This window comes from Glycine soja, chromosome 8 (assembly GCF_004193775.1).
Source record: "Glycine soja cultivar W05 chromosome 8, ASM419377v2, whole genome shotgun sequence".
Classification (NCBI taxonomy): Eukaryota; Viridiplantae; Streptophyta; class Magnoliopsida; order Fabales; family Fabaceae; genus Glycine; species Glycine soja.
This window is the reverse complement of record NC_041009.1, coordinates 40,051,583-40,067,005: the sequence shown is the minus strand read 5'-3', so window position 1 is coordinate 40,067,005 and position 15,423 is coordinate 40,051,583. Positions and strand designations below refer to the sequence as shown.

Here is a 15,423-nt window from a genome sequence, read left to right as displayed (position 1 = left end):
ATATCAAAATATAATAGACCAAAATAATATTTTAACCTTATTAAATATACATTCATTTTCAATATTTTGCAATTAAATTTATTTAGATATTCCGACTCCTTACATCCGTTCCTTTTTTTCCCCACACCTTTCTCAGATTTGATGTTTGTGATGGTTGTGAATTGTGATTGTTTATTTGAATCATTCCCAATAATATTGTGTTAGAATTAATGTCGTGTGAGAGACATGTGACTTATGTAGAAACTAATTAATAATTAAGGACTAAATTGTAATTGAATTAAATATGAGAAGTTTCTAGAGGTAACTACTACTTGGGAAGCAATGGTTATAAAAGGGGTTAATGCCCACTAACGTGAAACAAGATCTCCTTCCTAACAGAAAAGTGTTATATCTAATCTCTGGTCATCACAAATGTAGAGAGACAAACACAATAGTCAAGGGAGTGAAATCTTGTTTCTCTTCTTTTCCAAGAAATCAAAGTACATCGGAGAGAAGTCTCACTATGGAGAAAAGTATGCATTGTTTATCTATTATTTGTGAGAATCATAGGTTTCAAGGTCCTATATAATTGTTAATCTAGGAAACCCTTAAAAAATTTTACATGTGGTATCAGAGCATAGGTTATGAAATGTATGATTCTTCAAAAATGATTTATTTTTTCCTAATTATGAATGAACCATAATTATAAAATTTTAGAATTTTATTATTGTTGAATTTTTCAAAACAAGCATACTAAGTGGTGTTGTTCCATTGCGTGAACGAAAGCTTTTGGCAGCCACAACCCTTTCTCCTTTTACCATGTACGTGAACAAAAAAAACGATTCTTGTTGTTTTGAGTTGAAGACCTCTTAGCAACACGTATGTCCATTCAAGGAATTCTTTGGAATTGCTATTCTCAATCCCACATGCTCATTTTTTTTTTCTGAATATTATTGTTGAATGTCATTAAAGGATTTAAAATTTATGTCTTGGAATTAAATTAACATGAATGTTTTGAAATTGTTGGTAGCAATAAATATGTATATGCTACATATTTGCTTGAACATGTTTGAATGCGAAAGGCTAATAAATGTGAATATTATTTTATGGCCTAGAATGAAATTAATAAAATGGTTATGAATTGTTAATAACAATAAGTATGTGCAGGCCATATATTTGGTTGGAATTAAATGTATGATGAATTTGTTAGTCATCAAAGTGGTCAAATTTATAAGATTATTTAACTCTAAATTAATGATTATTTCAATTACTCATAAAATAATGGATGTTAAATTATATGATTATTGGGTTATGGGTAATTGAAATTCATTGTTATAAGACATTTATGGATTGTCCAAATGTTGATTAGTTGTTCTTATAATTAATTAATATAATTACAGGCGATTTGTCTGTATCATTAGTTTTATTTATATACCCAAAGGAAATAGGTACTATTAATTGGTGCATATTTAATTGTCAAATAATGTTAAGAATTTTATTAGCATCATCGTGTTTGTATGTTGTGTGTTGATGTATCACCCAAAGGAGGACATCAATATCATTGACCGTTATCTGAACGAATCATATGTATGACATGAGTTTTATGTCTTAAAATACTTATGTGAATTTTTATTATGCAGTACATGTTCCCAATTCATTGAATGTTCATGTATCATCTGTGCCAATTTTTAATGGGCTTAACTTCTCTGACTGGAATAAGCAAGTCCAATTTCAGCTCAGTGTGTTGGATCTTGATCTTGCTATATTGGAAGAGAAATATGCTACTATTACTGATGTTAGTAGCAATGAAGAGAAAGTTCATTATAAAGCCTGGGAAAGATCTAACAGACTCAGCCTAATGTTCACGAGAATGACTGTTGCAGACAGTATTAAAACAACTCTCCTTAAGATCGATAATGCTAAAGAGTTTACGAAATTAGTGGAGAGCACGCTCAAACAGCTGATAAGTTTCTTGTTGGGATATTAATGAATACATTGACCATCATGAAATTTGATGGTTCGTGTGCTATGCATGAACATGTCATTGAGATGACAAATATTGCAACAAGACTTACGACCTTGAGAATGGTTGTGAATGAGAACTTCCTTGTTCAATTTATTCTAAAATCATTACCGTCTGAGTATGGCTCATTCAAATGAGATATAATACCATGAAAGATAAATGGAATGTGCATGAATTGCACAGTATGTTAATCTAGGAAGAAACGAGGCTTATAAATCAAGGAAGTTACTCAGTCCATTATGTAAACTACCAAGGGAATTAAGGAGCTAGAAAAAAAAATTGTGAAGAAGCATGATAAAGACAAAGGGTCATTAAAGATCAATGACGATCTTCTGCAAATCCAAAAGAAGGCATCAAAGAGCAATAATTGTCATTTCTGTGGAAAATTTGGACACTTCCAAAAGGATTGCCAAAAGCATAAGTCTTGGTTCAAAAAGAAAGGTGAGCTTAATGCTCTTGTATGTTTTGAATCAAACTTAATAAAAGTTCCCCATAATACATGGTGGACTGATTCTAGATGTACAACTCATGTTTCTAACACTATGCAAGGATTCCTTACCATCCAAACCATAAGCCTAAATAAGAAGTTTGTCTTCATGGAGAATAGAGTGAAAGCTCTAGTGGAAGCAGTCGAGACTTATCGTTTAAAACTCGACACTGGACATCATTTAGATTTACTGGAAACTCTTTATGTGCCTAGTTTATCTAGGAATTTATTTCATTATTTAAACTTGATGTTACTAGATACTCTTAATTTTGGTAATGGATGTTTCAGTTTATTTAAGCATAATCATATCATTGGTACTGGTGTTCTTTGTGATGGTTTATATAAATTGAAATTAGATGGTTTGTATGCAGAAACTATTTTAAATTTGCATCATAATGTTGGTACTAAACATAGTTTAGTGAATGAACGATCTGCTTTCTTGTGGCATAAATGTTTAGGTCACATTTATAGAGAAAGGATGGAATGATTAATAAATAATGAAATTCTTCTTTATCTAGATTTTACGGATCTAAATATTTGTTTGGATTGTATTAAGGGAAAACAAATAAAACATACAAAGAAAAGAGCTACAAGAAGCACTCAGCTTCTTGAAATTGTGCATATTGATATTTGTGGACCTCTTAATGTTAATTCTTTCAAAAAGGAAAGATACTTTATCACCTTTATTGATGACTATTTACATTACGTTTATGTCTACTTACTGCATGAGAAATCTCAGGTAGTGGATGCCTTAGAAATTTACTTGAATGAAGTAGAAAGACAATTAGACAGAAAGATGAAAGTTATTAAATCTGATAGATGTGGTGAATATTACGGAAGATACGATGAAACTGGGCAACACCCAGGTCTATTTGCTAAACTTCTTCAGAAACATGACATTTGTGCACAATACACAATGTCTGGTACACTACAACAAAATGATGTATCATAAAGGCATAATAGAACTTTAATGGATATGGTTAGGAGTATATTAAGCAATTCAACTTTACCCGTATCTTTGTGGATGTATGCCTTGAAAACTGCTAAGTATTTATTGAATAGGGTTCCTAGTAAGGCAATTCCAAAGACACCTTTTGAACTGTGGACGAATAGGACACCTAGTATAAGGCACCTGCATATTTGTGGTTGTCAGGCAGAAATAAGGATTTATAATCTACAAGAAAGAAAATTGGATGCAAGAACAATTAGTGGATATTTCATTGGTTATTCAAAAAAGTCAAAGGGGCATATGTTTTATTGTCCTAATCATAGTATGAGAATTATCGAAATTGGAAATACAATGTTCATCGAAAATGGTGAAATTAATGGGAGTATAGTTCCATAAGAAGTGGAAATTAAAAAAGTTAGAGTGCAAGTCCCTTTTGTTTGTGCCTCTAACAGTAAGGTGATTGCTCCTTTAGTTGTTGTTACAAACAATAATGAAGAAGCACAACATAATAATGAGCCCATGATACATAATAAACCTATTATGGAAGAACCACAATAAGTAGCATTAAGGAGGTCTTAAAGAGAAAGGAGACTAGCTATTTCGAATGACTATGTGGTATATCTACATGAAACAGAAACAAACTTAAGCATTAATGATAATGATCCAGTTTTATTTTCACAAGCTGTGATAATTCTGAGAAATGGTTAAATGCCATGAAAGAATAGATAAATTCCATGGAACATAATGGTGTTTGGGACCTTGTAGAATTACCAAAAGGTTGTAAAGGAGTTGGTTGTAAGTGAGCCTTCAAGAATAAACGTGACTCTCATGGCAACCTTGAACATTACAAGGCTAGACTTGTTGCTAAGGGATTTACTCAGAAAGATGACATTGAGAGATGTTTTCACCAGTCTCACGAAAGGATTCTTTCAGGATTATCATGACATTAGTAATCCATTATGACTTGTAGCTACATCAGATGAATGTGAAAACTGTCTTTCTTAATGAAGATTTAGAGGAGAATGTTTATATTGACCAACCAATGGGGTTTTCAGTTGAAGGAAATGAACACATGGTATGCAAATTAAAGAAATCAATATACGGTCTTAAGCAAGCTTCCCGCCAATGGTATTTGAAGTTTAATGATACCATCATTTTCTTTGGATTTAAGGAAAATATTGTTGATCGATGTATATATCTGAATGTTAGTGGGAGTAAGGTTATTTTTCTAATCCTGTATGTTGATGGTATATTGCTTGCAACTAATGATCTTGATCTTCTTCATGAGACTAAGAAGTTTCTCTCTAATAACTTTGAAATGAAGGATATGGGTGAGGCAAGTTTTGTGATAGGGATAGAAGTATTCTAAAATAGATCATAGGATTGTTAAGTTTGTCTCAAAAAGCATATATCAATAAAGTACTAGAGAGATTTAAGATGGAAAAATGCTCAACATCACCATTTCCAATTCAGAAAAGTGTTCAACGAAAAAGTTTCTCTCTTGTAACTTTAAAATGAAGGATATGAGTGAGGCAAGTTATGTGATAGGGATAGAAATATTCTAAAATAGATCAAAAGGATTGTTAAGCTTATCTCAGAAAGCATATATCAATAAAGTACTAGAGAGATTTAAGATGGAAAAGTGCTTAACATCACCATTTTCAATTCAAAAAGGAGACAAATTTAGTCTCGCACAATGTCCTATAAATGATCTGGAACGAAAACAAATGGAAGTAATTTCGTATGCATCAGTTGTTGGGAGTATTATGTATGCTCAAATCTGTACTCGACTAGACATAAGTTTTGCAACTGGAATGTTAGGAAGATATCAAAGTAATATGGGAATGGAACATTGGAAAGTTGCAAAGAAAGTTTTAAGATACTTACAAGGAACAAAAGATCACATGCTTACATATAGGAGGTCTGATCACCTTAAGGTGATTGAGTACTCAGACTCAGACTTTGTTGGATGTGTGCATATGAGAAAATCCACTCTTGGCTTTGTATTTCTCTTAGTCGAAGGAGCAATATCAAGGAAGTGTGCAAAACAATCAGTTGTTGCTGCATCTACCATGGAAGCTGAATTTGTAGCATGTTTTGATGCTACAATTCATGCTAATTGGCTGCGAAACTTTATTTCAGAGCTTAGAATTGTCGACAGTATTGGTAGGCCGCTGAAAATGTATTGTGATAATTCTGCAATAGTATTTTTCTCTAAGAGCGACAAGTACTCTAAGGGTGTTAAGCATATGGAATTGAAGTACTTTGTCGTGAAAGAAGAAGTTCATAAACAAAGAGTGTCAATAGAATATATTAGCACAAACCTTATGATAGTTGATCCTTTAACAAAGAGATTACCACCCAAGACATTTATAGAGCATGTTGAAAATATGGACATTATTGTTATTGATGATCATTAAGTGTAATTTACCTTATGTATTTTTACTGACACTCTGAGCTCATTTATGATATGTTTCTGATTACTTGTTATCTATGTTTGCATGATGTTTGTGTTAGAGTAATGTTAACAAGTTTGTCTTGATTAAAGACATTATGTTGGACCCAATGTATAGAACGATTGAATCATTTTAATGTGAGTTATGTTGGTTTAATCTATTTATTTATTTAGTCCATAATATTTAGTAGTGTCACATGAGCCGAGTGGAAGAATGTTAGAATTAATGTCTCATGTGAGAAACATGTGACTTATGTAGGAATTAATAAATAAATAAATAATAATTAAGGATTAAATTGTAATTGGGTTAAATAGGACACGTTTCTAGTAGTAACTACTATTTAATAGAAATAGTGGTTATAAAAGGGATTAATACCCACCAACGTGAAATAAGATCTCCTTCATGACAGAAAAATATTATCGGTCATCATAAACATAGAGAGACGCATAGAATAGTCAAGGGAGTGAAATATTATTTCTCTCTTTTTCTAAAGAATCAAAATACACAAGAAAGAGTCTCATTATGGAAAAAGGTACATATTATTTATCTATTATTTATAAAAATTATAGATTTTAAGATCTTATTAATTTCCTATAATTATTAATTTAGAAACCTTAAAATTTTTTACACACTGAACCGAGAGATTGATATTTGATCTTTGTGCACTAGATTGCCACCACAAGGGTTGATACCACAAATAAATGTCTTGATGGGACGTAGAAAAATAAATCGGAAAGGCTTTCTATTCCTTTCTTATTCTTCCAAAGGAAGTGACCTCTTTCCATATTTTTAATCCACTTTATCAATGCAAATCTTCCAAAGACCCATCATTAACTTTCTATAATACAAATCTAGAATGGATTTCATATTCATCAATCATACTATTAAACTCAACAATAACCAAGTAGCATCAACATTTATTGCTAGACACAATTACATTGAAACATCAACAACTCTTAAAATGACAGAAACAAGATTCTAAACTAATAAAATGTGATTAATTTGTAGATCACAAGAATAAAAAAATACAACAGTAACTAACATTTTTATTTATCTTTTTTTACCTTACATAGGCATGTTGGAAATTTAGTATTTTGATAATTCCTTATGCATTAAAAACCCAATTGATGATTTTAAGGATTGAGTTCAATTTTGATGAAATAATGTCACAAAGTTAAAGCTTTGATTATAGATTTGGGAGAAAGGGTTTGGGGATGAATTGGTAGGGTTTGTTTCTCCTTTACATATGAAACAAAACCTATCCCAATTTTTTAGTGAGATTTAAGAGATGTAGATCGAAGAGAGAAAGGGGATAAGAGGTAAGGAGTGATGATATTTAAGTAATTGTAATAACAAAAAGAAATAAGATGAGGTAGATTTAATAATTATGGGAGATATGTTTAACAATTTTCTAGGCATTTCGGCCCTAGCCCACACTGGCAGGCTTACATGGTTAGAACTAACCCATTTGACAACTCTATTACTTAGGTTTGGAGTAAGTATCATGACAAATGAGGAAAGTCACGTTGTTACAAAGAGAGCAATAAGGAATCTATGTTGTTTGTCGTCGATCTTCTTCTCAAAGATTGTCAGCAGGATGTTTGTGGATGTTATTGTGAAGGCGGCATCAATGTGATCATATAGTTGCGAAGAAAGCGATAAAATCTACACTATTTTATTTAGATTTAAATCGTATGTTGTTTGAATTTTGTTTTGATTGGTATTTAAGTTTTTGTTATATGCATTTGTCATGGTTGTTGTTTGAAAAATTGATTTTGGGGAAGTTTGAAATTGTTTTGCTGACATGAAATGTTGTTTGTGGTGATTGAAAATGGCCAATAAATAGTAAATTTAATCAAATTTTTTAATCCAAATCGTGGGATTCAAAATTGTCAAAAAAATACATTTTTTATTGCCATGCATCACCATTATATGCAACTGAGGTAGTTATTAGTAAGGTTTATTGTGACACATTTATAGAAATGGATGACCAAATACAGATGTTTTTCAATAGAAGGGACTAAAAACAAACATTCTCATATTTATTAACATTAAAAAAAGAAAAATAATTAACTTAGCTTTATAATCATTTGAACGTATGAGTATAGTCTTATAGTATATACAAACATAATAATATTTTGAGTGATTTGACATTCGTATAATAAATATGCAGCTAAAGAATTGCATGATCAAATATTTCTTTTTCATTTTTTTTCCGATGAGTTTTTTAATTTAAAAATTATATTAAAATATATTTTTAATTTTTTTAAATTTGTTTTTGTATAATTTTACGTGTTGCCTTAGTTTAAAATTAATTTTAAGTCCCTTTAGTTATATATCATTGTTAAATTCAATTAATTCTACATAAAATTGGCAAGAAATAATATTAAACAATTTTATTTTTCAACAATATATTATATCATTAGAGTTATAAGTTATTAAAAATAGAGAAAATTCTTTATAAAATATCTCTCATTAATACGCCATTTAGTTCTAATAAATGATTGTACTCAACAATTGAAAGATGTCTTCACCAATCATGGCTCTCATATGATTTTTAAATGTGCTCCTATATAATTTTTAATAAAAAAAAAATTCCCTCTTAATTTCTTATATAGGTCTTGCTTATGATACTGATCAAGGAATTAAAATCAGAATTTTTTATTAGAAATTATATAAAAGTGCATTTTAAAATTATAGGAGAATACTTTTTTATTTGTTTCGAAAATATTTTTTCGTTTTACTTCTTTATCCAGTTTTCTAATGTCATTGATTAGCATTTGCTTTTTCATTAATATATTAAGACTTAATCTTTTTTTTTTATAATTTAAATTTTTTTATTTTTTTCCTTGCAAAATTATCTTTTTTATTTTAGTCATTGTAAAATCTGTTTTTATTTTTATTTCTTAAAGTTTTTTTCACTGTTTAAAGCATGTTTTACTGTTGAAATTGTTATTTAAATTATTTGAAAGACGAAAAATAAAACAAATACATTTTATAAAGATTAAAATAAAAAAATACAAATACAAAAATGAAAAAAAAATAAATTATAGAGACAAAAAACACATTTAAGTCATATATTAATAAATTTATTCACAGTGCATTCCAGCTCCAAGAAATTTTAGGAGCATTTAGGAAAAACGATTTAAAACATCTCGTACTAAATGCATTGCTCAAGTTCGATGACTAGATCAGTACTATTAAAGTTTGCCGAAAGAAAACCACTATGTAACAGAAAACGATACAAAAACATAACTCATTGAGTTGGTACAAGACTAAGACCATTATTTTAGCTTAGTGTTCGTTTATTTTTCTTGGGATTTAAGGGAAACAACTAGGGGAAGGGGGGGTCTTATACAATTGTGACACACTTGCAAAGGGAAGCTAGGTCATGTACATCATCACGCACACCAGCGCAGGGTTAAGAACACTTTCTTAAACGGATACAGAGTTAGAGATTTTCAAGTCCAGATCCCACAGCTCAAATGTGCCCTTAACGAAATTGTAATGTGCACCTTTCAAGGCAAGAGTTTTCTTCACAACTGCATCTCTCACAAATCGATATGTCAATAGGTTCCCAAGTGATACATTCACAGCTTCCTGCATTGAAGTGAGCAAGAAATTTTCAATACGATATAGCATAACTACGAAAAGAAAAAAAATGACACACTAATTAAAAAAAATTAATTAATCACATTTAATTATATTAATTTTAATTAAAAAATAATATTTATTTTCTAACTTATCTTTCATTCAATCTTGATATCAAGAATAAAAATAATCATTGAAACTAACACATTAAATAAATAAAACATATATTAAAGATAGTAGAATTAAATAAGATAAAATTAATTTTAAAAAAAATTATATTTAAGACCAAAAAAAAAGAAAAAAATGTTTTTTTTATTTTTCTTATATTTGAGAGAGGGGAAGTATTATGTATCATACATATTAGAAACAATTAAACAAATTATGCTACCAAGTAACGAAGTGGTGAGGGACATAGAGCCCCTTAAGTAGAATTTACTTGCCTTCTCGCAGCTGGTACATTGCTCAGAGAATTCTAATGTGTTTGCTTCTGTTTTAACCTTGGACTTTGCTGGAGTGCAAATTTGGACCCAGTGCTCTATGAATTCACTGTATGATCACAGAAGAAGGAAATGATTTTCAGTCTATAAAAAAAAATTCAGGATTATTTTGCACGTTACATTATCTTTTGTTGACATGGATTTAAGTGGCAAGTTAAATTCATGGAAATCACCATGTAGTACAATAAAATTCATTAGGGGATCCAACAAGCAATAAATCCAATCACTACGGAGTACAATATCTTCCCCAAAAATTCATTTATATAATCAATTTTATAATATATAAACATTTTTCCTTTCTAATGACCTATGAACATTATAATGTGGCAGAGTGACAGGGGAACAACAAATGCTAAATATGCTGGACAAAAGGCAACATTTCTCAAACATTGCCCCTATATCATGCCTTTCAGTTGCCTCCAATAAGGTGTAATTAACAGGGAATGAAAATGGATTATTTACTGTTTAGGAGCCTGGCATGTGACTAATGACACTACTTAGCAGTTTAGGACTGTGACAAAAGGGTCATTGAACCACCAAGTTAGTTGGAGATTCTGAAAAGTTAATCAAACTAGTTTAAAATTTTAACATATGCTTTTATTTTTCATGGACATATACTTTAGTTTTTTGTTATATAATAACATATGCACTCATTATCCTTTTGGCAAAATTATTTAATCTTTCTTTTATTAGACGCAACCAATAGTTTGGTAAACTTTTACCTTGCAGTGGTCCCATCATCTGGGATAGACATTAGGCCCTTTATACCTCCACAGCAGCTGTGCCCAATGACCACAATATTCTCCACCTATAAGACATTCCCTTTAGAACCACAACAAAAAAGAAACAAATAAAAGGCTATTCTAGTAGTTTTAAAAAAGAAAGCCATTCTGTGCATCCTTCTGTGCACCACTAACACTAATCTATCCACTTTCTCCCTTCATTTTCCTCATTTATTTTCTTCATGATTCTGAATGGAAGGTGTGGTGGCTGGTGGGTAGGTATTATTGGGGTTACAATTTGACGAGACCTAATTTGGATAAAGTTAACAGTAGAAAACAAATTTAGTTGTATTCAATTTTTACAAATTAAATATATTTTTAGTCTTTATAATTTAATTTTTTTATTTTTATCTTTATAAAATTATTTTTTTTATTTTTAATTTTTGTAAATTATGTTTATTATGTTTTTAGGTTTTAAGACACTTTAGATAACATTTTTCACTTATCAAAATATCATCTAAAGTATATTAAGGACTAAAACCAAAAAATAATTTTACAACAACAAGAAATAAAAAAAAATACTAAATTAAAGTGACATAAAAGAAAAGAAAAAAGAGAAACGTGTGATAAAATATGTGATTTGAAGGAGAGATAAAGAGAAAAAGTTACATGTTATATATTATATAGTGTCATAAAAGTATATCATATGAATAATATAAGTCTTATTGATATATAATCCTCTTAGTATTAGAAATCATATTAAATAATATTTTAAATATTAAAAATATATTTTAATTTAGTCCTAAACGTTAGTAAAATATGTTAACTTAGGAATAAATTGACAAAATACTTATTCATAGTTTTATTTGGGGACTACATAGGAGAGAAAGTAAAACTTTTAGATCAAATTGATGGTTCATTCAACCAAATTACCAAAATACCTATCAAACTAACCATTTGTGAAGTCTATGTTAATCCAAAAATAGATTTTGTAACATTTTCCCCAACTTAACAATGCTTTCATGTGAAACAGGAAACATAAAATGCGTGTGGATCCCAACAAATAATGAGGCAAAGGCTATTTCTCCGCCACCAAACGTTCTAGTTCTACTTTTCACTTGCATGACCCACCCACCTTTAATATATATATATATATATATATATATATATATATATATATATATATATATATATATAGAGAGAGAGAGAGAGAGAGAGAGAGAGAGAGTGGATGGCTATTTTTTACCTTTAAATGTAAGACTGCATATTCAATGGCCGCCCCGGTTCCTGAATACTTGGTCTGAAACAACAAAAATGCGAGTAAATTAAATGGATGATATTTGATGACAAATTTGAAATAAGGTTTGTGTTTATGACATTAAATCCCTTTACATTTTAATTCATCTTTAATTTTGGTACATAACATAAGTCAAACAAATTGATAGACAAATTAAACCTTGTCATATGGTGGAACCATGTTGGCGATATTTCGGACCACAAAGGCTTCACCCGGATTGAAATCCAGAATGTGGGATGGGCAAACTCGAGAGTCTGAGCAAGCAAAAACCATAAACTGCAAGTGTGGGAAATGCAACATTACAATAAGTAAGAGTAATTAGCAAGTGTGAGAATTTATTAAAAAACTTTACTTTAAAAATCATTGCAATAAGTTACAAATAGTTTTTTTTTTTATAAGTTTGCTCCTAAAATTTATTGGAAAAACTTAGAAACAATTCGGGTAGTTTTAGATTTCTTTTTTCCTAAAAAATAGAATGTACTCAAATTATTTATTATAGAAGACTTATTTTGGAGACTTTTGTTCATTAATATTTTTTATTTTTTATAGAGTTTTTCTAAAGTTGTTATTGACTTGATTTGTCTTTGAAAAGAAAGAGAGGCTTAAAAATAATTAAGTCAAACACAATATCTTAAAAAACATAAGGTCCCAATGCTTAATAGAACATATAATAGATATTCAAGTAATAATATAAAATTGCTATGAGAACTTTATATGTATGAATATGAAAAGTCATAACTGCATAGATAAAAAAGTAGACAAAAGAGGAGTAGAATAATGGTTGAATTATGCTTACAATTGACAACAAAATAGGAAAAAAAAAATAACGTCTTAATTAAACTTTTAAAATAGTCGTGTCCCTCTTTGTTTTTTATATTTTTTATTAAGGAAAGTCAATTGACCCTACGGATTACCCAATGGGTAATTATGGAAACAAAGTTACTGCTGAGTCGAATAACGTGGCTGACCTTTGGATTCTGGCCTTTGGCAAGTTCGCCATATAATTCCGGGTTCTTCCTGCAATGATAAATAAATAGACAAATTAAGGACAACTAACCACCCAATAAAACAGTATTTCCTCACTAATTAAATTCCAAAGTAAAATAAAGTGTCTAAATTGAATACGAATATTTGTCGGCACCTCCAAGAAAGAAGGATGAGATAACAAAAACAAAATCATTTTTTATAGAGCTTAATAGGTATACTGCCCTTATAAAAAAACAATTTACAATGTTAATCAATTAAAAAAGTTATACCAGACCACGACGGATCAGTTCACTTTGGTGTTGCACCTCTAATCAAGATGTGGATCATTAGATTTGTAATTAATTACATACATTTTTAAGGGTAACTACAATAATTTACTATTATTTATAATAAAAAAACCAATAATTGAGATTTGATAGAATACAAATATATAAAATTTTTAAAAAATAACCTTAGTACTTAGTAATCTTCTAATTAAATGCTAAATATGTTTACTTCTCTCTTACAAAATCAATGGTTCACAATAATTGATACATCTCCTAAAAAAATAAAAATCATTGATACATATTTTATTATTTTGTTGACCACTTTAAAGGCAATGGTCAGCAAAATGTTAATTTATATTGTTGTCTTGTTATCAATTATAATAAAAAAAAAATGTTATAAATCACGACAAAAGCACGCTAATAACTCTTTTTAGAATAAAAAATATTTTTAACTCTTTAACTGATATACTAACAACACTTGTATAATTCGCCAAACTAAATTATACCAAAAGCTTATTAAAAAAGGTGGAGATATGTGATCCCCAATGATGTTTCTCCATCTCCATGTGATCTGTCCAACATTTTATAATTAAAAGGTCAACTTCTATAGGCTCTTATCAAACTTAAATTAATAAAAGTACCATTAATACGTGTCTCTTTGCATTTTGAGGTTGTAAACGAAATAGGACCCACACACAATGAAATCAGATGGTAACAGAACCTTATACTAGTACACTGATAAGTGCTAAAAAAACGTAGTAATAGCCTTTCACTTTATCCATAGGAACTTTCGAAGTACCCAGAAGGGGCAGTAACGGTAATTCACCTAACTAGAACAGTGAAAAAAGACCCGCATATTCTACGCACGCAAATTGGAAATTCGGAATTTCAAAACGAAATAATAATAGAAGACCATATTACTCACTGGTATTTCTCGTTCTTGAAGTGGGCGAACCCGGTTCGGATCCTCTCGTCCGGGTTAAACGGCGTCGACCCGTTTGCGGTGGCGGTATCCAGCTCCGCCGTCAGCTGTTTTATCTTTGCGGCGGCGACACCACCCAGGTCGGCTTTCTTGCTGCCAAAAACAAAACAAAAAAAAGTCATAACTAACGCGTCAGTGCCGGGGCCCACATGGCCCGTGGACCGCGCGGGGCCCACCGTGACCGTCTCATAGTCCAAACTAAATGAACGCGGTTTCGTTTGGTAATGGCGGAGAAACCGACGCCAAACGACAACGTTAATGTTACTTTTGCGTGCGTTTTGGCGAGAAAGAAGAAAGTACAAAAAAAAAAAAACTTATATATAGTTCACCTGAGAAGCTTCGTCAACGCTGCAATGGCTTCCTCGTATGATCCTCCAGCCATATTTCTTCCTTCTTCTGCGAGACAAAATGAATTATAAACGGATAAAAAGTATATAAATTCATTACATGCAGATGTAATATATTAAATTAGTGGAAGGAGAAATTTGAATTATGTAAATTCAATTAAGAGACAACTTAGAATAGACGTGAATCGTGATCAACGTTTTAAACGGTCCCTCACGACCGTGATTTAGACGGTAACATCAAGATTTAAACGAATCGAATCGCATGGTATATCTGAGTACAAACCTTTTTTGTTTTGTTCTTGGTGATGAACAGAGAGATTGTGATAGAGGTGGTGGTAGGAGTGTGAGTTTATATGGATGATGATGGATGAGGTTTACTAGAAGAAGAGGGACCAGAACTCACGTATTGTGTGCCACCGATGCCGGGTCTGTCTCTATTATTAATGATGCATTATGCATACCTCACACACCACTTGTTGTTTCTAAGTTATGACCCGAAGAAAATTTAAATACTCAAAATGGCCTTAATTGGAAGGTTTGTATCTTTGTATATTTGGCTTGCATTGTGACGTAGAAAATTTGAAGAGTTAGACGCAAGCTGGCATGCGTTTTTCTCTTTTTCTTATGCCACTATAATAACTAATGAGTTAATACTATAATAGTTTTTAAAAATGTTATTTATTTACATTGACACACACGTTGTATACTTACTAGTTAACACTTATACAGGTTGTATTGTAGTGTAAGAAAAATGTTAGTGATTCTCTTAAAATGTCATCTTACTATTGGTTTCAATTGCTTGACTAAGAAGAAAAAGTTGACAAGACAAGAAAACATGTG

The 15,423-nt window shown here is 30.5% G+C and overlaps 1 protein-coding gene across 2 annotated transcripts; it reads right to left on the bottom strand.

Moving 5' to 3' along the window:
• Positions 1-8,960: 8,960 nt before the first annotated feature.
• On the bottom strand, positions 8,961-15,058 carry LOC114423154 (carbonic anhydrase 2-like). 2 transcript variants are annotated; one of them, XM_028389784.1, is made up of 10 exons: positions 14,867-15,058; positions 14,566-14,632; positions 14,180-14,329; positions 12,970-13,018; positions 12,161-12,277; positions 11,951-12,004; positions 10,705-10,790; positions 9,926-10,031; positions 9,282-9,494; positions 9,095-9,244 (listed from the first exon to the last, which is right to left on the bottom strand). In XM_028389784.1, the coding sequence occupies exons 2-9, from the start codon at positions 14,616-14,618 to the stop codon at positions 9,330-9,332; spliced, it is 780 nt and encodes a 259-aa protein (XP_028245585.1). In that variant the 5' UTR covers positions 14,619-14,632; positions 14,867-15,058; the 3' UTR covers positions 9,095-9,244; positions 9,282-9,329. The 2 variants fall into 2 exon arrangements, with proteins under 2 accessions (XP_028245584.1, XP_028245585.1); XM_028389783.1 differs by having other exon boundaries at positions 8,961-9,494.
• Positions 15,059-15,423: the final 365 nt, after the last annotated feature.